This window comes from Elaeis guineensis, chromosome 16 (genome assembly GCF_000442705.2).
Source record: "Elaeis guineensis isolate ETL-2024a chromosome 16, EG11, whole genome shotgun sequence".
NCBI classification, from domain to species: Eukaryota; Viridiplantae; Streptophyta; class Magnoliopsida; order Arecales; family Arecaceae; genus Elaeis; species Elaeis guineensis.
The window spans coordinates 30,881,934-30,906,908 of NC_026008.2; the positions used below are offsets into that span (position 1 = coordinate 30,881,934).

Below are 24,975 nucleotides of genomic sequence, written 5' to 3' on the forward strand. Positions count from 1 at the left end.
ATATATAGATGATGCTAGGTTTATATATAGAATGCGGCAGGTCATCCTCATTCAAAAGTTTTTAACTTTTTATTACTTTTTCACTCTAGGAGCAGTCACCAGGAACAAGTCACTTGATCTCTATATTTGTTTTTCTAACACTTTCTCCTACTTTCACCTTGATTTTTCAAGCTTGTCGGATCTGGAACGGAAAGACAACCATCTGATGAAGAAGTTCAAGCAGCGATATGGGAAGCTTGTGGGGATCTTGGAGCCTTAGAGTTACTCATTGATCTTCTTCGCGTCAAGTAAGAACCCTTAGTCTTCAGATACCCTAATTATATCCTTTTGGTAGCATTCTTCTAAAGAGAGATCTCTCACATGGGTAGGATGGATAATGTTGTTGATAACTTGATATAACACTGATAATATATTTAGTTCTCATGCTAACTAAGATATCTCAAGGTACTTCAGCCGATTCCTTAGCTGATAGGACTGAGCACTTTGATTGGGTACCTTTTAACTAAATTTTGGAGAATGAATGGCCCTTCATTGTTCTGATCATATGTTAATGCATTCTAGTTTAGTCCATGAGTTCCTGTACTTATTTGCTTGGAAACTGTGGGCATAAATTGGCCAAGCCAAAGGCCCTTCTTGGACTAGATTTTGTTCTATTTTTTGCTTGTCCATTTGGTCTTGCTTTCAAAAGAGAGTTTCTGGGCCTACCCTTGGCTCATTGCTACTCAACTTGATAATGATTTTGAAATGATTTTCTTTCCTTAAGTCTGCATACTTTGCATTTTGCAAGGATGATGGAACTTGAAGAGAGTTCTGGAACAGAGGCTTCCGACATGGAACTTCTTAAGAGGATCCATTTTGAAGTTGAAGACAGTGAGAGGTATGTTGAGTATATGGTATTGAATCTTTGTAGGGAATATTTTCTTCATATTAAAAATGACTAAAATGTCATAAAAGTGGAGCCAAAATGTAATCAATTTTAAATCATCACTCCGATGACTTTGATCCATGGATTCAAGTCTCATGGAATGGGAGTGTACTGATGATGTGCCAATATGATATGCACCAGAATGGATGCCATATTGAGAAAGTGTACCAACTAATACGCTTTGTTGCAGCTAGTTTGGCCTATGGTCTATTTTGACATCCAAAATATTTTGCCTTTTATGTTTTATTGTTTTGTGCTATGCTTTCACATAAACGTAGTACTTCTGTTAAATAACATAGCCATCTTATCCTATTTGTGCTTAAGTTTTTAATGTAAGTTCAACACATAATTTCATGTTAAGTTGCAATTAGAACTATATTGAAAAATTATATGCATGTGATATATATTTGAAATGTAACTAGGTTATTGGCAATCAACGAACCTATGAATGATGATGTGTGTTGTAGCACACTAAAATTAACCCTACTCACAACTATATAGATAGGATGAGTCGGGATCATATCCGCAGGGATCTTAGTTGATTGTTTCGAAAACGCAAAAGAAAAGAATAATAGATTGTAAGAAACTAAGAAAGAAGCATGAAAATTATAATAAAATTATTTTTCATTAATCAAATAAAGAAGCGTACATAAAAAAAAGATATAAAATTATAATACAAGATAAGTAAACCAAGTTGATCTTCTTGCTGCGTCCGATGGTGGATGTGTCTCCTTGAATCCTTTGTCTTTCTCCATGCAGACAGCGGCAGGATGGCTGGAAGGCTTGGTTTAGAAATTTCAAGGAAGAAAGGTTGATGGAAGTGGGTATGTAGAAGAGAAAGGATAGCGGCACTAGGATTAGGATCTCTCCTAGATTTGATGGGATGTGAAAAAAAGATCTGTGGAGGAATATGGTGTCGATCTAAAGTTAATACCTCCTTTAGACTAATGGAGAAGAAGAAGAGGGAGAGAGAAAGAGAAAAGCTTGATGAGAACTTAGGGTTGGCTTGATTGAAGAAGATGGAGGCCTTGAGGTTCTATTTATAGAGTTGGGAGGCTAGGATTTCATGAAAAGAGAGGTGGGAGCATGAACAAGGATCCTTGGATCTTTATATTGATTCTCCTCTATTGATCTTTAAGTCATATTCATACTGAAATAAAAGTCGGTTGCCTGGTTCACTCAAGTCTGATCAAATTTGAATCTAATTTGAATCATATGAACCCAAACTCCCAATTACCTGCAAATAGATTAGAGAGCATCAACTTTTAATAAAATAACATCAATTATTACAATATTTAGTACCTCTAGCGACTTAAATTAAGTATTCATCACACTCCTCCAACTTGAACTTTTACTCGTCCTCGAGTAAAATAGATACATTAGCATTGTGCACTAAATTATCCTTGAATCGAAAGTTATCCTAGACATTCCTAACTGTAGTGGATATCCGGTTAGACCATTAAAGAGGTACTTTATTGGATTATCAATTCGACCCAATTAGTGGTTGAGTATTAGTCATAAAAATTTTTAAAGATCTTCTTTCACCAACTTTTTACTCTACTCTTTAAATCTTCTAACTTAATGTGGGCAGGGTTTATTGTCTTCTTACAATTTAGTCTCCTTATTCTTTCTCTTTTCTTTTTTTTGTAGAAATATTTACATGTACAGTCAGTGCAATATCCTAATCCCTTAAGCTTTCTAATTGACTCTTGCAGCGAGCTTTAGGTCAATGACTCCCAAATCAGTTGGCTTTAGGGCATTAGGTGTAAAATACCCCTTAGGCTTACTGACTCGAGTCAAAAAGGCTACGAGTAAAAAACTGACTATACAAAATATTTCTTCACATTCTCATCTTTTGACGCGAACAACAACGTTTACTTAGGCGAAGGGGTCCGGATACTTAGTGAGAAATGCTAAAAATTTTTTTCTTTATTTTATCTTTTTTTTGTAATAAAATTTTTTTTTTGCATACCTCGATCTTTCCATCTATATCCCATAAAGCAAATTCTTCATTGAGATGGTAGGAAGAGGGTTCTAGAATCACTCTAAAATTTAGTCTGATCTAAATTCTCTCATTAATTGGACGTCCTTAATAATTTCTTTCTCAATATCTCTAAAATTATCTAGACCGTTAATCACTCATTGATTAGAGTGCCTAGTTAACTTCAAATCGAGATAAAATTCAGATACACAAAACTAATTATTTCTGACAGTACTCGAGAACTTAATTAAATTAGTTCTCTCTTCCAACTTAATTTTCATTGTCCCCAATGGAAGAAGAGTATCATAATAAAGCTAAAATAGAATGTAACAAAGGACACCACCTGAGTTCAATGTATGTAATCTTGATTGAGAGGTCCTTTATTGCTGGGCGTGGTGTGTTCTTGACTCCATTGATCGTGGTGCTCTCTCCCAATTTGGCTAATTATCTTTCTCAGAAATTTCTACAAAATAAAAAGAAACTGGATAACTGAAAAATAAAATATTGGATTGCCTCCCAACAAGCGTTAAGTTTCAGGTCTTCAGCCAGACCAAGCCAAAGTTTCATTGTAGACTGAATCCTGTAATTCAATTCAGTCAACTTGCTCATCATATTTGATTTCATTCACATAATGTTTCAATCGTTGGTCATTTACTTTGAAGGTGTTTCTCTGTTTAGGATCTTTGATTTCAATTGCTCCATGAGGAAATACCTGAGTTACGATATATGGTCCATCCCAACGTGAACGGAGTTTTTCAGGGAATAGTCGTAACCTCGAATAATAAAATCACACTTTTTTATTAGGTTTAAACGTTTTTCATAAAATGTATTTATCATGATAAGTCTTAGTTCGAGCCTTATAAATTCGTGAACTCTCGTATGCTTCATTGCGTAGCTCTTTTAATTCGTTCAATTGTAATCTCCTATTACTAGCATTTTTCATGTCAAAATTGAATTGCTTTATAGCCCAAAATGCGCGGTGTTTTAGCTCTACCAGCAAATGGCAGGCTTTTCTAAAAATGAGCCAGTAAGGAGACATTCCTATCAGGATCCTGTATGCAGTACGGTAGGCCCATAATGCATTGTCTAATCGTCCAGACCAATCTTTTCGATCAGGCCTAACCGTCTTCTCGAGAATTCGTTTGATCTTCCTATTGGAGATTTTCATTTGGCCACTAGTTTGGGGGTGGTATGGTGTGGCAACTTTGTAAGTGATTCCGTATTTTTTCATTAAACTTTCAAAGTACCTATTCGTGAAGTATGCACCTCCATCACTAATAGTGACCCTTGGGCAACCGAATCGACTTAAGATGTTCTGTTGAATGAATTTGATTACCACCTTGTGATCATTCGTCCTGGTTGCCATAGCCTCAACTCATTTAGATACGTAATCTACCGCAATCAAAATATATTCGTATCCATAGGATGGAGGAAAGGGGCCCATAAAATCGATTCCCCAAACATCAAAAACTTCCACGACTAAAATGGTAAATAGGGGCATATTTTTTCTAAAAATATTTCTCGTCTGCTGACAGCGCAAGCACTCAAGGCAAAATTTATGTGCATCCTTAAACAATGTCGGTCAGTAAAACCCATTTTGTAATACTTTCGCGGTCGTTCTCTTTCCACTGAAATGTCCCCTGCATGCATGAGAGTGAAAAAAGGTAAGTATACTTTGATACTCACTCTTAGGGACACAGCGTCGAACCACTTGGTCAGGACAATGTTTGAACAATTCGGATTCCTCTCAATAATAATGTTTGACCTATGAGAAGAATCGATCCTTCTCTTGTTTTGTCCCATGGAGAGAAACTTGCCCTGTTGTCAAATAGTTAACGATGTGGGCAAACCATGAGATTTGGTCAAAGAAAGTTGCAAAAAGTTATTCGTCAGAGAATTTTTTTTTAACTTCATCTGTACTCATCGTATGATCAACTAAGATTCTAGAAATATGATCAGCGATCACATTTTCGAAATCTTTCTTGTCTCGAATTTCTAGATCAAATTCTTGAAGTAGAAGATCTGATCAATCGTGGTTTAGTATCTTTCTTTGAGAGCAGATGTTTCAGAGCCGCGTGATCAGAATATATTAGAATCTTAGACCCTAACAGATATGAATGAAATTTATCAAGGGCGAATACCACCGTTGGTAGCTCTTTTTCTGTCGTGGTGTAGTTCAATTGGGCATTGAATAGAGTTTTGCTAGCATAATAGATCACATGTGGCTCCTTATTGATTCTTTGACCTAAAGACGGCTCCTATTGTGAAATTGGAAGCATCACATGTGATTTCAAATGAGAAGGATCAATCAGGAGGTTTCATTATGGGTGCTGTTGTCAGGGCTGCTTGTAATGTATGGAAGGCTTGTAGATATTCTTCATTAAAGACAAATGACATGTCTTGGCTAGCAGATTGTACAAGGGTTTCGATATTTTGCTAAAATCTTTAATGAAGCGTCTGTAAAATCCAACGTGACCTAGGAAGGATCGTATTTGTCGAATCGAAGTGGAGGGTGGTAGTTTTGAAATGACCTCGATTTTGGCTTTGTCTACCTCAATCCCCCTTTCAGAAACAATGTCCCAATACGATTTGTTCCCAAACCAGAAAATGGCTCTTTTTTCAACTTAAAATTAGATTTGTTTCCATGCAGCGCTTAAGGATTTTGGAGATGTTATGAAGACAATCATCAAAGGTGGTTCCAAACATGAAGAAATCATCCATGAAAATTTCGAGATATTTGTCCACTATATCCGAAAAAATGACCAAAATGCATCGTTGAAATGTAGCCGGTGCATTGTACAGCCCGAACGGCATACGCCGAAAAGCGAAAGTGCCATAGGGGCAAGTGAAGGTGGTTTTCTTTTGATCATCCGAAAATATAGGTATCTGATTGTACCTTGAATAACCATCTAGAAAATAGAAAAAATGTTGACCTGCTAGCCGTTCTAGGATTTGATCGACGAAGGATAATGAAAAATGGTCCTTCCTAGTAACAGCATTTAGTTTCCTATAGTCAATGCATACTCGCCAGCTAGATGGTGTGCGAGTGGGGAACAATTCACCTTCTTCATTCTCCATCACAGTAATACCTGATTTCTTAGGTACTACTTGGGTAGGGCTAACCCATTTACTGTCAGATATGGGGTAGATGATTCCAGCATCTAACCATATTACCACTTTCTTCATTACTTCCCGCATGTTTGGGTTCAGTCTCCTCTGCATGTCTCGATGGGGTTTGGCATCTACCTCGCAATGAATGTGGTGCATACAGATGGAGTCAATTCCTTTTAGATCGGCAATGGACCAGTCGATAGCCTCTTTGTTTTTCTTCAGAACACAAACCAATTGTGCTTCTTGATCTGGTGTCATTAGGTCTTAGGAATACATACTTGAGTGTGGCCGGAAGTGGCTTTAATTCTAGCATAGGTAGTGATTTTAATGATGGAGCTGTGGGTGTATTGGCTAATGCAGGCAATGATTCGTACTTGATTGTCTAAGGGGGAGTGGTTTCATCGTTTGATATATCAACTAGAATATTTACTTCTTCGCTACCTCCCTCCATATCACAGTCATCCACTTTAAAGTACGTCAAATGGGTGTCTTGAAAATTATGTGCAAAAATCGTTGATGTTGCTTCCTTTATAATGTCCTCAAATGTATCTATCTTGAAGCAACTATCCGTTGATGGTCCCTGGGATGCACTAAACACATTCAGTCTTAGTTTCTTATTCCCAAATGATACGTCCATGACTCCTGTCCTACAATTGATGCACGCGTTTGCCGTAGCTAAGAAGGGTCTGCCTAAGATAATGGGAATTTATCTTAGATTGCCACTCAGTTCCATGTCAAGGACTAGAAAATCAACTGAAAAATAGAATTCATCTACCTTGACCAAAACATCTTCGATCATCCCACGTGGTGTCTTAATTGATCTATTAGCTAACTGTAGAGTGACCGATGTGGGTTTCAGTTCTTCGAATCCAAAAAGTTCATATACCAAGCTAGGTAAAAGGTTCACACTGGCCCCTAGGTCCAGGAGAGCTTGTTCTATGTGAAAGTTTCCTATAATGCAAGAAATGGTAAGTGCATCTGGATCTTTAAGCTTTGGAGGGATAGCATATTGGAAGACAGAGCTAGCTTGTTCGGTTAGGCATACTTTCTTTGAAAGTTGTTATCGTGATTTACGTTTCTGGGTGCACAATTTCTTCAAAAATTTTGCATAAGCTGGGACCTGTTTGATTGCGTCTTGAAGGGGGAGATTAATTTGGACTTGCTTAAATAATTCCAACATCTTATCAAGTCTTCCTCCCTTATTCATAGGAGTAGGGGCTTTTAGGGCACTCGAAAATAGGGTTTTAGGCAAGTAAGGTGATTTCGGTGCGGTTGGTCCATTCTCTACTTTTGTGTCCTCCTTGCTCTTAGGTGATTTGGGCTTTGTCTGAGGTCTAGGGTTGGTCTCATTGGTTTTACTCGTATGTTCAATGACTTTCCCACTTTTAAGAGTCATGATTGATTTGGTGTGTTCAAAAAAAATTTCTGGAGCATTGGAGCTCTCAGTTATGAATTGCTCTCTCGGGTTGCTCTCAAGTTGGCTAGGTAATTTTTCTCCTTCTCTCCTATTGAATGCGGTTGCTAGTTGACCTATTTGGGTCTCTAGCTTAGCAATGGATTGCGTGTGGGAGTTAAGGGTCTGGGTGTTAACTTCTAATCATTCTAGCGCTTTTAAAACCTTCTCCTCAAAAGCTGAATTGTGACCAGTGGTAGATGGTTGAGGAGCATTTTGGAATTGGTGGTATGGTCCATGCCTATATGTTGGGTCCTGATAGTTAGATCTAGGTACAGCAAGGCCAACCACTGGCTGTGGTCTCCAGAAAAAATTTGGGTGGTTTCTCCAGTCGGGGTTATAAGTATTCGAATATGGAACATTTCCTGGTCTGCAAAATTGTTGGGTTTGAGCTTGCTGGACCTGCTCATGCACAAACTCAAAAAATTGAGGTGCGATTGGGCATTCACTAATAAAATGGGTCGGGCTTGCACACAATGCACAAATATCTTGGACTGGGTTAGGTAGAGTCGAAGAGTGTCCAGTATTCAGAAGACGGTCTAATTTTTGGGACAACTCATCTACCTTACTGTAGATATCCATAATGTTTCCAATCTGATAGATTCCACCTCTTTTCTGTTGAGACATGGGTTGTTCTCTAGAGGTGGCAGACATGTGATGCAGGGAGTTCTCACTGAGTGTTTCAAAGAGCTGCCAAGCCTCATCCTCACTCTTTAGCATGAATGTCCCATCACACGATGCATCGATCATTTGTCGGTGTTTCTCCAATAGACCATCGTAGAAACACTGAACAAGTTGCCATTTGGGGACAGTGTGGTGGGGGCATTTACGAATAAGGTCTCTTAATCTTTTTCATGTGTCATGAAAAAGTTCACCATCTAATTGGAAAAAACTAGTGATGGCTTTTCTAATTTGATTTGTTTTTCCAATTGGGAAGTATTTCTTGAGAAATTCTTTCTGAAGATGGTCCTAAGTTGAAATGATTATGGAATCTATGGAGTTTAACCAATGCTTGATTTTGTCCTTAAGTGAAAAAAGAAACGGTTTCAATCGGAGGGCATCATCGGAGAAGTTTTAGATTTTTACTGTGGAGCATATCTCAAGAAATTCGTCCAAATGTTTATACGGATCCTCATTCGTCAGTCCATAGAATGATGGTAGCATTTGAATAATGCTAGACTTGATTTCGTATTGTGCCGTCTCTACAGGAGGAGATTGGATACATGGCGAGTAGGTGTAAGATGAGGGAGTAAAATACTCCCTCAATTATCGTGGTGGGTTAGTCTCTTGTTTTGGATCCATGGTTTTGATTTGATTTATTCGAATCGTTCTTTCTAGCTCTAAGTCTTATGGATGTAAATCAGGTTGTAACGATCGGCGTCCTAGCATGCACCCAAAAGATCTCATCGAGTTTTAATTTCAAAATTTTTTTTTTGAAAGAAAAGAGGAGAAAAGGAGGGAGAAGAGTTCTAAAGAAGAGAACCTAAGGAGTTCTAATGCTAAGAAGATAGAGAAGAATTAATTAGATTTGATATTTTTAGTTAATAATCAAGTGGTTCAATCAATCCTATCTATGGGTTATCCTAGATCTAGACAGCTTCTAACTGTCAAGGTCATCTTCAAGCACTCCAAGTAGCAGACTAGTCGCTCAATTGGCTAGATAAGTATAAGGTTGGTGGGGTCCCCTCGTTGCTTTCCTTAGATACCAACTGCGTTGACTTGGTAAGCGAACGGAATCAATTAATGAACCACCTTCCTTCGGGACGTAATCCTTGAACTACTTTCCTAGACACCAGTTAAACTGACTAATCTGAATCCGATTCAACTTTTGGATTTTTTGTCCTACTGAGCTCAAGGATCCTTAGGGGTCAATGTCTAATCGATTTTAAATTAGAGTTTTAGGTCAATGCAATTGCAAGATGGTGGTTTATGGGCCAAAGAAGGACGATGAAATCCCCACCTTATGTTGATTAGGGTTTTGCCCTTAAGATTTTTTATGAAAATATGCAATGCAAAAAGAAAAAGTGTCCAAACATGTTAAGTAGCTTTTAAGATTTAATTGGTTTATTTATATTAGTCACGTGTTATGTGGTGTCTTTGTATTCTTTTTATATTATGTTATCTTTAAGCAAGAAAGAATAAGAGGTAAGTTTTAAATTAGGTTAATTAGGTATGAGAAGATCGAGTAAATCTAATTAAATATAAAGTAAATAATGCTAAGATTAAAAGGCAAGTAGGTAGCCTACGAATAAAGCAACAAATCAAATCTATTTTTAGGACAATAAATTATTCTAAGCTATGGAAAGCAGTAAATCACTAGGAATAATGGACAATAATAAATAAGGTAACTATTCCCTATGCAAATAAAGTAATCTCACAGTTAAGAATAAATGGTAACTACGCAACCTAAATAAAAGGCAAAGAATCTAATTTACTTAGGAAGCAGGAAATCACTAATTATATAAAGCAGTAAATTATTCTAACCTATAGAAAGCAGTAGATTATCAGATTATAGAAAGTAAAAAATTTTTCTATGCATGCAAATAAAGAAATCTAGATATAAAATAGTAAATCTACCATATACAAAAAGTAATATGAGGTAGAAATTTTTTAAAAAGAATAAATAGAAGGTAATTAAGCAATTAAAATAAATTAACTAACAATAAAAGGCAAACTACTAATCAGCAAAATAAAGTATGGAAAGCAAGAATACAAGAGAAGGAAATAATCAACTAAAAATATAAAACAGTAAAGCATATAAGGCAGTCAAGCAATCTAAAGTAAAAAATAAAAATCTAGAAAGCAGTAAAATATATATTTTTTAATTATTTTACAGATTTTTTTGATTTTTTTCAAAACAATCGCATCAAGATCTCCGGCAACGGTGCCAAAATTTGATGCGTATCGTAGCACACCAAAATTAACCCTACTCACTGCTATGTAGATAGGATGAGTCGGGATCGTATCCGCAGGGATCTTAGTTGATTGTTTCGAAAATGCAAAAAAAAGAATAATAGATTGTAAGAAACTAAGAAAGAAGCATGAAAATTATAATAAAATTATTTTTCATTAATCAAATAAAGAAGCGTACATAAAGAAAAGATATAAATTTACGATACAAGATAACTAAACCAAATTGATTTTCTTGCTGCGTTCGATGGTGGATGTGTCTTTTTGAATCCTTCGTCTTCTTCCATGCAGACGGCGGCAGGATGGTTGGAAGGCTTGGTTTAGGAATTCCAAGGAATAAAGGTTGATGGAAATGGGTATGTAGAAGAGAAAGGATAGCGGCACTAGGATTAGGACCTCTCCTAGATCTGATGGGATGTGGAAAAGGGATCTGTAGAGGAATATGGTGTCGTGCTAAAGTTAGTACCTCCCTTAGACTTATGGAGAAGAAGAAGAGGGAGAGAGAGAGAGAAGCTTGAAGAGAATTTAGGGTTGGCTTGATTGAAGAAGATGGAGGTCTTGGGGTTCTATTTATAGAGTGGAGAAGCTAGGATTTCATGAAAAGAGAGATGGGAGCGTGAATAAGGATCCTTGGATTTTTATATTGATTCTCCTCCGTTGATCTTTAAGTCGTGTTCACACTGAAATAAGAGTCGGTTGCCTGGTTCACTCAAGTTTGATCCAATTTAAGTCTAATTTGAGTCATATGAACCCAAACTCCCAATTACCTGCAAAATAGACTAGAGAGCATCAAATTTCAATAAAATAACATCAATTATTACCATATTTAGTGCCTCTAGCGACTTAAATTAAGTATTCATCAAATCACACCAAAGTTTGTAGTGCTACCCAAATGAAATAGTCTACCAGTAGCTCTGATCTGGCAAATTATAGGTGCTTATTAAATTAGTAATAACTGGTCATGAATAACTATATATTAATTAATTCATTTATCTGAAAAATCATACAAAGAATCATTTGGCCAAAGGAAAAAGAAGAAAAGAACATTTCAAGATAATTAAAGGCATCAAATCAGCATTTAGTCACCTAATTAGAATTCCACCGAGAATCCTGAATTTTCTTGGTTTTGATTTCTAATTCATGCTAAGGACATGAATCTGGAGCTCATACACAATCGGATCTACCTATCACAACCCCTGCTTGATTTTGTCAATTTTCCCATCATTTACTCTTGGGTTTTGTAAAAATTTAAGAAAAAGGGGGGAGCTAGAAGCTTGTTCTAGCCCCAAACCCAGCAATCTAAGCTCACCAATGTGCAGCTTCTCCTCTTTTACACCTCCAGATTCCCTTTCACAGCTGATACTACCTTCAAATTATGGAAAAAGAGGGGGGAAAATGCATTATGAGGGTTCCTGATTGCTATTGGGCAGTATTAGGTGGTATAGTGCCAATTTATTCCCAATCTGGCTCAATCTATCCCCATCCAGCGTGATCTGGGTGGCTTGGGTATACATGCCCCACGTCAAACATCTGGTTTGGGCACTATAATACCAGCTGCTGGCAACCAACAGCTGTGTGCAGTATGACTAGTTCGGGGCTGGTAAACACAAATATCAAATCCTTGTTTGATACATCTTACCAAGCATTAACCAGAGTTTTACTTGTCCACCTTAAAATCTTCTTTCTTCCAAGCTTTTTTTTTCCTTCAATCTGATATTAATTCTTGTTCAAATTTGAGTCATGTGACTTCTGCTCATGCAGTTAATAATGCTACAAAGATTGTTATGTTTTTATTTTTCTTTTATATTCAAACAACAGGTTCAGATTTTTTTAAGCATTTAGTTTAATATGTATTTAAGCTTTATTTTTGCTTATCTGCTATTTGAAGCAGCTTTCCCCTAAATCTTTTGTTGCTTCTATATATTTCTAGGACTATAAAAACATGAGTTTTTTGATGTATCTGCTCCTTTGGTGCTAGACATGCAGACATCTGTTGTGCCTTCTTGCATGATAGTGTAGATGTCCATCCTAGGTTTACATTGCTAATGTTTCCGTCATGCCTTGTATGATAATTTTTGTTCAATTACAGCAGAAACAACAAAAACAGCGGAGATAAGTTGATGAATAGAAATCAGTGGTCTAGTATAGTTTACAGAAAAGGGCAGAAACAACTAACTAGCCTATTCTTGAGAGAAGCAGAACATGCTCTGGAGCTGTGTGCAAGTGAACAGTCATAAACTATGCTTTAGACTGGGATGCAGCATTGTGCAATTATCAGTCTGCACAAATTGTAAGTGGACCCCTCTCTCTCTCTCTCTCTCTTCTGTCTTCAGAGTTTTTTCCTTTGGTGGAACTATCTACACTTTAGACAACAGAAACCAAGGATCTTCACTTCCAATTCATATAAGCATTTTAAGCTAGTGTTTCTTTTTTCAATTTTGATGAGATGATCACTCACTGTACATCCTCCAGCTTTTCATTCTGGTACACGTGATTACATCTGTTTCAGTTTATATTTCAATTCATGTTTTAATACCAATTCACATTCCAATTTATTCTTATTTTATGCTACAATAATGGCATTATCATGATGTTGAGCCCTTGGCTATATTATTTCTGATTTCAATATAGTTGTGTCTAGGTGGTTTAAATCATGTTTTTAGTGTTTGCAGCTTATCATTTAGATTTGTAATCACTCAAAACACTAAAATCACTTCATCAGTGCTCAACTTCCAGGGCAGCTCCAGGCAGTATTCATAGATATCTGACTTCCCACCGGACCTCAGCTCTTTCAAATAGGTAATATAGTTGTGAAGATTCATCAAGGTTATGTGGAACCTTCAATCTCAGTTCTTATCAAGTATGTGAGAAGCAGCAGCACATCCAATCTTCTATTGTATTAACAGGCATCACATAAATGGAGAATTTTCTCGGTCAACTTTTACCAAGTTTTTTTATCATTAATCTATATAAATCTTTTATAACCTTTCTGATACTTGTCTGTTTTCTTTTAACATGGCCATGTTAGATATTTTAACCCCAAAGCCATGGTATTTAATGTCTGACAGTTATATATATTTCTTTACAATTTTATGGCCATTTTATCGGGCAATAAATTTCTGTCTGCAAAGTTAGATACGAACCATCTATTGATGATACTTTATGAGAAAAAACAAGAAAGAACAAACTATTCTAGATTCAAGAAGATAGCTACACATCAAAACCAATAGCAAACACATCAGGTCAAGGATTTCCTTCGATATTTCTAAAGGCTGCAGAGTAGCCTCCAAAATGAGAGTAGATGCAGTTTGAAGCTTGTAAGATTAGTCATGCATGCCTGCCACATTTCGAAGCATCCACCCTATTAAGTATGCACATGTTGCTGCAATGCATCCATTGAATAGAGTAGCTGCAACAGTGTAGGTACTTCTGCCCAGAGAATTTGGCCTTGGCTAGCCCGAGAAGTGCAAGAGCAAGTGCAGAGCGAATGGATGCCCCAAGGAACTTGGTGGAATCATCCCGTGTGAATGGAATGAGAACAACAAAGGAGAGGAGGGGAACACTGCCAAACAAGATGAAGGCAGCAAAGGTAATCAACCCACTCTTCCATGGCTTCTCGGACTAACAGGGCGGCAGCACTCCTTTCTGGGCAGTCATCTTCTCATCCACCAGTATGTCTTTGTATTTCGAGAACATATTTACCACCTGTATTCGCCAACCAAAATTTGCATGGCAACAAGATGGAAGCCTGAGGTACAAACTACTGAAGTTTGATGAGTGACGCTGAGCCTTTTTCTTTGTTCTTTTCATGGATGGTTGTAATGCTTGTACTTAAAAATAAATAAATAAATGATAAAACAACCATCACCACCACCTGCTCATCCAAAAAAAAAATATGATTGTGTTTAAATTATTGTATGATATACAAGTTTTTTTGGCTCGGATGAACTCATTCCTGTTCATCCATGAAAAATTTGAAAGAGAAACAAAAAGAAAAGAGAAACGGAAGAAAGTTTGTTTTATTATTATTTTTTTTAAAAAAAAAAGAAGAGGAAAAAGAAGAGGAAGATGACTTTCCGGAGACTCTGCATGTATTGCATGTATATGTGTATAATAAATTTGATGAGTCCTATCATGATTTTAAGAGCAGAAACATAAGGGGGAAATGATCGGTACAAAGATGACATACACTTGCGGCGTCCTCCAAGTCCATTCCCCATGCTTGGTATGTGGAGAGCAACTCAGCTTGCTGGGAGCCCATGGAATTGCTCATCGGCCAGCTCGGTCGCAGCCCTCTCCGTCTTAGCCATCTCCTTCTCAGTGCTGGTCGATACAACCCATTGATGTGCCATCGGCCACCAAGTTTGCAAAGCCCAGCACCACTGCACCAACTCATGTTGGAAGTTGGAACATAAAAATAGACCCAAAAAATAAATAAAAGAACATTTAGGTGCTTTGAGATTCGGGCTCTATCATGCAATAAGTTTTTGGTGCACCAATGAATAGAGGATGGATTCATATTGATAAAAGTAAGATTTGTATCTGAGCGCGCGGATCTTCTGCTGTAAAATAGTGCACACAGCTGTGCGATACGTGCTGTACATGGCTGCATGCACTATCCATCATGCGATGGACGATGTGTATGATGTACCGCACCGTATGGTGCATCGCGTGCACTGCAGAAGATCTTGCCCTATATCTAAATTTCTAATTTACCAACCTAATAATAACACAATGTCTTCTAATATTAACAACAATAATACAATAAATCAAATAGTACATTAAGAATTGAAGTTTGCAAGAGATGACTTATCCTAGTGGGAGAACATAGCAGAAGAACAAAAATTCTATAGTAGATGGAGGAGATGAGTGAGAAGGAGGTGACAATGGCGTCAAGACCCGCATATACAACACTCTTGACGCTATTCCCGCTCCAAAAGCTTTCCCTTCCAACATCACCACCCTTCTCTTCAGGCCGCGGCTGGACCAAAGGGGCAGTGACCTCCTCAGCCATGGTTATGTTAACAGCTGCCAGGTTTACGTTATGGGGAAGAGGTGGTGGAGCAGCGGGGCCTTGAAGTTTGTAAATTTCACTGCAGCAATAGTAAAAAATGGGTACAAGGAGGGGATGAGGCTTCGGTTGCAGTGTGCATGGGAGTTCCCCTGACACGTTTCATGTGTGTGCTGCTCCTAAAACAACGTGATAACTGGCCAAGCCAAGTTTTTAGAATACGTGTATTGGATGGCGAGGAATCGTGTCACGTAATCTGGTATGCCAGCTTTATGCGCGAGAAATGCAAGGGCAGTAGAGTGCTTGTGAGGCCCTGGGCCAGCTGAGATTGGCTGCCAAAGTGCAGACCGCACGGGCTGCGTGATCGGCCCAGCAGCCCGCTCGACCGACTAGACTCTCCTCGACCCTCCATTCTCTCGTTGGCTCCTTTTGTGGCCTTTTTTTTTTTTTTTTTTTGATCATTTTGGCCATGACAATATCTCGGAAGCACTCCGACAAAACAAAAGAAGCCTATCACAGTATTGTATTATCATGATCGGTCACATAAGCAGCAATCCGGACAGCAACACTATTGACCTCCATGTAGACATATATAGCTATATAGAAGTTGACACACGCTGGGAACCTCGAGATATCTACCAGCAAGGGGAGACCTACTTCTAGGTGCTTTGCCGATCGTTCTCAGGTCCCTTTCCAATATTATATTCTTGACCCTTAAGATGGATACAACACCCAAGCAGCTCTCAATTTAGCTAAAGGAACCGTTATATCATAGATTGAAGTCCCATCCATAGCCACCAAAGATGATTTGAAGTCAAAAATAACAAATCCAACTCCAATCTGCCACTATTCTTCCCACTATCATCAAAGTTGATCTTGAGGAAATTAGGTGGGGGCTTCCAAGCAAAATGAACCACATGATGCATAAGAATGCCACTGTAAGATCCCAGGTTCCCCTAACTATGGAAAACCCTCCAAAATTTTGGTGAACAAAGTCCTGGGCTTCGAGTGAAGCTCTCATGGCAACCGCCAAAGGGTTGTCCTCAATGTTCTCTAATGTTCTATTATTTCCAACCAGACAAATATGGTAAGCATCAAGCACAGAGCAACCGACTGCTCATGCCATTTTGCCCTGCACTCTCCTCTACATGTTGTAGGTTCATCCCCAAGTTCCAAGGATAAATGGTCAAGGTTAAACTACCAAATGGCATGATCCAGATCAGACTTGCTTTAGGGCACTCGAAAAGCACATGATTGATCGTATTCTCAACATCCATCTACTGATTCCTCCACACAAAAATGCTGATTTCTGGTCAAGTTTGATCCAATTTAAGTCTAATTTGAGTCATATGAACCCAAACTCCCAATTACCTGCAAAATAGACTAGAGAGCATCAAATTTCAATAAAATAACATCAATTATTACCATATTTAGTGCCTCTAGCGACTTAAATTAAGTATTCATCAAATCACACCAAAGTTTGTAGTGCTACCCAAATGAAATAGTCTACCAGTAGCTCTGATCTGGCAAATTATAGGTGCTTATTAAATTAGTAATAACTGGTCATGAATAACTATATATTAATTAATTCATTTATCTGAAAAATCATACAAAGAATCATTTGGCCAAAGGAAAAAGAAGAAAAGAACATTTCAAGATAATTAAAGGCATCAAATCAGCATTTAGTCACCTAATTAGAATTCCACCGAGAATCCTGAATTTTCTTGGTTTTGATTTCTAATTCATGCTAAGGACATGAATCTGGAGCTCATACACAATCGGATCTACCTATCACAACCCCTGCTTGATTTTGTCAATTTTCCCATCATTTACTCTTGGGTTTTGTAAAAATTTAAGAAAAAGGGGGGAGCTAGAAGCTTGTTCTAGCCCCAAACCCAGCAATCTAAGCTCACCAATGTGCAGCTTCTCCTCTTTTACACCTCCAGATTCCCTTTCACAGCTGATACTACCTTCAAATTATGGAAAAAGAGGGGGGAAAATGCATTATGAGGGTTCCTGATTGCTATTGGGCAGTATTAGGTGGTATAGTGCCAATTTATTCCCAATCTGGCTCAATCTATCCCCATCCAGCGTGATCTGGGTGGCTTGGGTATACATGCCCCACGTCAAACATCTGGTTTGGGCACTATAATACCAGCTGCTGGCAACCAACAGCTGTGTGCAGTATGACTAGTTCGGGGCTGGTAAACACAAATATCAAATCCTTGTTTGATACATCTTACCAAGCATTAACCAGAGTTTTACTTGTCCACCTTAAAATCTTCTTTCTTCCAAGCTTTTTTTTTCCTTCAATCTGATATTAATTCTTGTTCAAATTTGAGTCATGTGACTTCTGCTCATGCAGTTAATAATGCTACAAAGATTGTTATGTTTTTATTTTTCTTTTATATTCAAACAACAGGTTCAGATTTTTTTAAGCATTTAGTTTAATATGTATTTAAGCTTTATTTTTGCTTATCTGCTATTTGAAGCAGCTTTCCCCTAAATCTTTTGTTGCTTCTATATATTTCTAGGACTATAAAAACATGAGTTTTTTGATGTATCTGCTCCTTTGGTGCTAGACATGCAGACATCTGTTGTGCCTTCTTGCATGATAGTGTAGATGTCCATCCTAGGTTTACATTGCTAATGTTTCCGTCATGCCTTGTATGATAATTTTTGTTCAATTACAGCAGAAACAACAAAAACAGCGGAGATAAGTTGATGAATAGAAATCAGTGGTCTAGTATAGTTTACAGAAAAGGGCAGAAACAACTAACTAGCCTATTCTTGAGAGAAGCAGAACATGCTCTGGAGCTGTGTGCAAGTGAACAGTCATAAACTATGCTTTAGACTGGGATGCAGCATTGTGCAATTATCAGTCTGCACAAATTGTAAGTGGACCCCTCTCTCTCTCTCTCTCTCTTCTGTCTTCAGAGTTTTTTCCTTTGGTGGAACTATCTACACTTTAGACAACAGAAACCAAGGATCTTCACTTCCAATTCATATAAGCATTTTAAGCTAGTGTTTCTTTTTTCAATTTTGATGAGATGATCACTCACTGTACATCCTCCAGCTTTTCATTCTGGTACACGTGATTACATCTGTTTCAGTTTATATTTCAATTCATGTTTTAATACCAATTCACATTCCAATTTATTCTTATTTTATGCTACAATAATGGCATTATCATGATGTTGAGCCCTTGGCTATATTATTTCTGATTTCAATATAGTTGTGTCTAGGTGGTTTAAATCATGTTTTTAGTGTTTGCAGCTTATCATTTAGATTTGTAATCACTCAAAACACTAAAATCACTTCATCAGTGCTCAACTTCCAGGGCAGCTCCAGGCAGTATTCATAGATATCTGACTTCCCACCGGACCTCAGCTCTTTCAAATAGGTAATATAGTTGTGAAGATTCATCAAGGTTATGTGGAACCTTCAATCTCAGTTCTTATCAAGTATGTGAGAAGCAGCAGCACATCCAATCTTCTATTGTATTAACAGGCATCACATAAATGGAGAATTTTCTCGGTCAACTTTTACCAAGTTTTTTTATCATTAATCTATATAAATCTTTTATAACCTTTCTGATACTTGTCTGTTTTCTTTTAACATGGCCATGTTAGATATTTTAACCCCAAAGCCATGGTATTTAATGTCTGACAGTTATATATATTTCTTTACAATTTTATGGCCATTTTATCGGGCAATAAATTTCTGTCTGCAAAGTTAGATACGAACCATCTATTGATGATACTTTATGAGAAAAAACAAGAAAGAACAAACTATTCTAGATTCAAGAAGATAGCTACACATCAAAACCAATAGCAAACACATCAGGTCAAGGATTTCCTTCGATATTTCTAAAGGCTGCAGAGTAGCCTCCAAAATGAGAGTAGATGCAGTTTGAAGCTTGTAAGATTAGTCATGCATGCCTGCCACATTTCGAAGCATCCACCCTATTAAGTATGCACATGTTGCTGCAATGCATCCATTGAATAGAGTAGCTGCAACAGTGTAGGTACTTCTGCCCAGAGAATTTGGCCTTGGCTAGCCCGAGAAGTGCAAGAGCAAGTGCAGAGCGAATGGATGCCCCAAGGAACTTGGTGGAATCATCCCGTGTGAATGGAATGAGAACAACAAAGGAGAGGAGGGGAACACTGCCAAACAAGATGAAGGCAGCAAAGGTAATCAACCCACTCTTCCATGGCTTCTCGGACTAACAGGGCGGCAGCACTCCTTTCTGGGCAGTCATCTTCTCATCCACCAGTATGTCTTTGTATTTCGAGAACATATTTACCACCTGTATTCGCCAACCAAAATTTGCATGGCAACAAGATGGAAGCCTGAGGTACAAACTACTGAAGTTTGATGAGTGACGCTGAGCCTTTTTCTTTGTTCTTTTCATGGATGGTTGTAATGCTTGTACTTAAAAATAAATAAATAAATGATAAAACAACCATCACCACCACCTGCTCATCCAAAAAAAAAATATGATTGTGTTTAAATTATTGTATGATATACAAGTTTTTTTGGCTCGGATGAACTCATTCCTGTTCATCCATGAAAAATTTGAAAGAGAAACAAAAAGAAAAGAGAAACGGAAGAAAGTTTGTTTTATTATTATTTTTTTTAAAAAAAAAAGAAGAGGAAAAAGAAGAGGAAGATGACTTTCCGGAGACTCTGCATGTATTGCATGTATATGTGTATAATAAATTTGATGAGTCCTATCATGATTTTAAGAGCAGAAACATAAGGGGGAAATGATCGGTACAAAGATGACATACACTTGCGGCGTCCTCCAAGTCCATTCCCCATGCTTGGTATGTGGAGAGCAACTCAGCTTGCTGGGAGCCCATGGAATTGCTCATCGGCCAGCTCGGTCGCAGCCCTCTCCGTCTTAGCCATCTCCTTCTCAGTGCTGGTCGATACAACCCATTGATGTGCCATCGGCCACCAAGTTTGCAAAGCCCAGCACCACTGCACCAACTCATGTTGGAAGTTGGAACATAAAAATAGACCCAAAAAATAAATAAAAGAACATTTAGGTGCTTTGAGATTCGGGCTCTATCATGCAATAAGTTTTTGGTGCACCAATGAATAGAGGATGGATTCATATTGATAAAAGTAAGATTTGTATCTGAGCGCGCGGATCTTCTGCTGTAAAATAGTGCACACAGCTGTGCGATACGTGCTGTACATGGCTGCATGCACTATCCATCATGCGATGGACGATGTGTATGATGTACCGCACCGTATGGTGCATCGCGTGCACTGCAGAAGATCTTGCCCTATATCTAAATTTCTAATTTACCAACCTAATAATAACACAATGTCTTCTAATATTAACAACAATAATACAATAAATCAAATAGTACATTAAGAATTGAAGTTTGCAAGAGATGACTTATCCTAGTGGGAGAACATAGCAGAAGAACAAAAATTCTATAGTAGATGGAGGAGATGAGTGAGAAGGAGGTGACAATGGCGTCAAGACCCGCATATACAACACTCTTGACGCTATTCCCGCTCCAAAAGCTTTCCCTTCCAACATCACCACCCTTCTCTTCAGGCCGCGGCTGGACCAAAGGGGCAGTGACCTCCTCAGCCATGGTTATGTTAACAGCTGCCAGGTTTACGTTATGGGGAAGAGGTGGTGGAGCAGCGGGGCCTTGAAGTTTGTAAATTTCACTGCAGCAATAGTAAAAAATGGGTACAAGGAGGGGATGAGGCTTCGGTTGCAGTGTGCATGGGAGTTCCCCTGACACGTTTCATGTGTGTGCTGCTCCTAAAACAACGTGATAACTGGCCAAGCCAAGTTTTTAGAATACGTGTATTGGATGGCGAGGAATCGTGTCACGTAATCTGGTATGCCAGCTTTATGCGCGAGAAATGCAAGGGCAGTAGAGTGCTTGTGAGGCCCTGGGCCAGCTGAGATTGGCTGCCAAAGTGCAGACCGCACGGGCTGCGTGATCGGCCCAGCAGCCCGCTCGACCGACTAGACTCTCCTCGACCCTCCATTCTCTCGTTGGCTCCTTTTGTGGCCTTTTTTTTTTTTTTTTTTTGATCATTTTGGCCATGACAATATCTCGGAAGCACTCCGACAAAACAAAAGAAGCCTATCACAGTATTGTATTATCATGATCGGTCACATAAGCAGCAATCCGGACAGCAACACTATTGACCTCCATGTAGACATATATAGCTATATAGAAGTTGACACACGCTGGGAACCTCGAGATATCTACCAGCAAGGGGAGACCTACTTCTAGGTGCTTTGCCGATCGTTCTCAGGTCCCTTTCCAATATTATATTCTTGACCCTTAAGATGGATACAACACCCAAGCAGCTCTCAATTTAGCTAAAGGAACCGTTATATCATAGATTGAAGTCCCATCCATAGCCACCAAAGATGATTTGAAGTCAAAAATAACAAATCCAACTCCAATCTGCCACTATTCTTCCCACTATCATCAAAGTTGATCTTGAGGAAATTAGGTGGGGGCTTCCAAGCAAAATGAACCACATGATGCATAAGAATGCCACTGTAAGATCCCAGGTTCCCCTAACTATGGAAAACCCTCCAAAATTTTGGTGAACAAAGTCCTGGGCTTCGAGTGAAGCTCTCATGGCAACCGCCAAAGGGTTGTCCTCAATGTTCTCTAATGTTCTATTATTTCCAACCAGACAAATATGGTAAGCATCAAGCACAGAGCAACCGACTGCTCATGCCATTTTGCCCTGCACTCTCCTCTACATGTTGTAGGTTCATCCCCAAGTTCCAAGGATAAATGGTCAAGGTTAAACTACCAAATGGCATGATCCAGATCAGACTTGCTTTAGGGCACTCGAAAAGCACATGATTGATCGTATTCTCAACATCCATCTACTGATTCCTCCACACAAAAATGCTGATTTCTGGTCACTTTGTAAGAAAAAAGGGTTAATGGTCCATGAACACCCATTCTCCATGCCCAGGCTACATCCACCGACTGCACTAAAGTTCCTCTGAGCAGCACCAACGAAAGCACTCGGGAGCTCAACTCTTTTCCCAGGCACTGCTTGATATTTTTCCAGTTCCCGTTTCTTCCCCCCAATAATAAGCAGATTGTGAACAATCTTATTTTCCAGAACCTCATAATCAATAGCATAAGGCCTATATGCTAGTAGGACCAAAGATTCCCAAGCATCATTGATGACATTAATGGATCCACCATCACCAATCATTTACCTGAATCTGAAGGCTAGAATAGGTTCGTACACACATAATGCTTTCCAGATGAAGGAACAACTGCTGTATAAGTTCCTTGTATTGGCCAACTCTAACTCATCAACGAGCACCAAAGTTTTTCAGGCTCTAACAGTAACTTCACCGCATGCTCCACAATCAAAGCATCCTGCCTCAGTGAAAGATGGGAGTTGGGACAAACCTTTGTCCCAGCTGCAAATGCCATGGTTAGGGATTTTTTTCCATGTAATCCGGCAAGGCTGGTGCAGAGTCCGCAACAGTCTCTCGTTAATCAGATCAGCGAGCAACAAGGATCATTAGCCTCTCTGACACACCTGATTTCCTGTACTCAAGGGGCACTCCAACAATACTCCAGGGGCATTAAAACTTATGAGTGATCCATCGTAGCTGATCTGAAACGCTCACAAACTTGGAGATCTTTCAAGACAACTGACACCACCCACCTTGCTCAATTGGTTAAAGATTCGAGAGGATGGAGCCGAATTCCTTGCAGCTACGTCCTTCAGACAGCTAGAAGATGGCTCCAGAATAATAACTGCATGGTTCACTTGGCAAACGTCCGTATGCATCCCCACCTGCTTGCAGGATGCCAGGCACATGGCTGACAGGCTATCAGACTTCAAATACTAGCACACATGCCACAAAGGCAACCAAGAAGAAGAAGAAAGGAAAACACTATCAACAGTTGAGTAGTTTGGCTTTGGGAAACCAAATGGGTCTAACTGGCAGCATGTCGCATGCCGATGAAGCAGCATGAGCTAATCTTTCCACCTATATAGAGGAATTACAAATTCATCAAAGAGATCATGACAAATGGTGGCGTTAACTAAAGAAACTACATCAGAGTTCTCTACTTAATTTTAGAGACCGATGGAGAAACCAATACCCTCTCCATCCAAGGGAAGAATCTATACAATTACATTAAAGGAGAGTCCAACATACTCCTAGCATGACAAGCATCGCCGATCCATCACGAGACGTGTCTATTATCTGCGATGACATGTGTCCTTCATCCGATGATGGGTCTTGAAAAAAAGTTAGTAAAATTATGATGGGTCTTGAAAAAAAATTGCAGCTAATTAAATGGTGGATTGTGTTCATATTGTTCCTGAGCTTTCAATATCTAACAATTTTTTTTTTAAAAAGGGACGGCGGCCTTGTTGAAAAAAGCAAATATTAATTGTATTGAAAAAATTGAAAGATCATATTAAATTTTGTAAACTTAATTGTAGTGACAAAAATCAAGAGTCACATTGAAAAATTAAGGATCACATAGAAAATCCAAGAGTCACATGGGAAGTCTAAATGATAAATTTATTAAGGGAGTCAAAAGGTCATTTTTTATACCTATAAATAGGTGGTTGTTGTAGAATGTATAGAGTAGTGAAGTGGTATCAAAGAATAGAAAAAGAAAAAAGAGGGCTTGTGAGAAAAAATTGTATTGCTCCATTATTTTATGTAGTTTCTCATACTATTGTTGTGTGTTCCACCACTATTACATATTCTATCAAAGTGGTATCAGAGCTCGGAGGTTGGAAATATGTCCAGCAGCATGCAATTCCCCATTCCACGACTCACTACCATCAATTATGAGAATTGGAACATTCAGATGAAGGTATTGCTAGGCTCCCAAGATATTTGGGAGGTTGTTGAAAAGGGATATGAAGAACCTCAAGATGACTGCACACAAACGACGGCACAAAGAGTGGTGCTTGTCGATCGAAGAAAAAAAGATAAGAAGGTCCTTTATTTCATCTATCAAGGGCTAGATGAAGCCAGATTCGAGAAGGTTGCTTGTGCCACCAACTCGAAGTAAGCTTGGAAGATCCTCGAGAACGCTCATAAGGGTGTTGAGAAAGTGAAGAAGGTGCGCCTCCAAATGTTGAGAGACGAGTTTGAGACTTTGAAGATGAAGGAAGGAGAATCCATCTCGGATTACTTCACAAAGGTTCTCTCTAATGTAAACCAAATGAAAAGAAATGCTAAGAATGTAGAGGATAAGCGTGTGGTGGAGAAGATCCTAAGATCATTGGATCAGAAGTTTGACCATGTTGTGGCTGCAATTGAAGAGTCCAAAGATGTGGACACTATGATAGTTGATGAACTCATGGGTTCTCTACAAGTCCATGAGCAGAGGATCTTGATGCGGAAAGAAGAACCCTTGGAGCAAGCCTTGAAGTGCAAGCTCACCATCAATGAGAAGAAGGATGGCTCAACTAGCGAAAGTAATCAGATAAGTCATGGTCATAGTTATACCCACAGATACGGTCATGGACGAGGCCGTGGACGTAGACGAGGATGAGGTTCCTTTGGATGTGGTAGAGGAAGA

At 38.6% G+C, this 24,975-nt stretch overlaps 1 protein-coding gene, 1 long non-coding RNA gene and 1 other non-coding gene across 7 annotated transcripts in view; all 3 read left to right on the forward strand.

The window, feature by feature from the left end:
• The window catches only part of LOC105059337 (uncharacterized), a 113,662-nt gene extending 99,338 nt beyond the window's left edge, over positions 1 to 14,324 (forward strand). For 2 of the 5 annotated variants that reach the window (XM_010942596.3, XM_019855501.2), the window contains 4 exons: positions 172 to 287; positions 788 to 877; positions 12,470 to 12,670; positions 13,103 to 13,455. In XM_010942596.3, coding sequence (XP_010940898.1) covers positions 172 to 287; positions 788 to 877; positions 12,470 to 12,617 — 354 coding nt within the window. In that variant the 3' untranslated portion in view covers positions 12,618 to 12,670; positions 13,103 to 13,455. Of the gene's footprint in view, positions 1 to 171; positions 288 to 787; positions 878 to 12,469; positions 12,671 to 13,102; positions 13,456 to 13,798 lie in introns of those variants that run through there. The other 3 variants (XM_010942599.4, XM_010942597.3, XM_010942600.3) reach the window with 3 other exon arrangements.
• Positions 8,279 to 8,384, forward strand: LOC140854432 (small nucleolar RNA R71). Its single transcript, XR_012137647.1, has one exon. It is a non-coding gene; the product is annotated as a small nucleolar RNA R71 (small nucleolar RNA).
• A 2,086-nt stretch (positions 14,325 to 16,410) lies between the features above and the next one.
• LOC140854243 (uncharacterized) lies at positions 16,411 to 19,070 on the forward strand. Its single transcript, XR_012137391.1, has 2 exons — positions 16,411 to 18,285; positions 18,718 to 19,070. It is a non-coding gene; the product is annotated as an uncharacterized lncRNA (long non-coding RNA).
• The last annotated feature ends 5,905 nt before the right edge of the window (positions 19,071 to 24,975 follow it).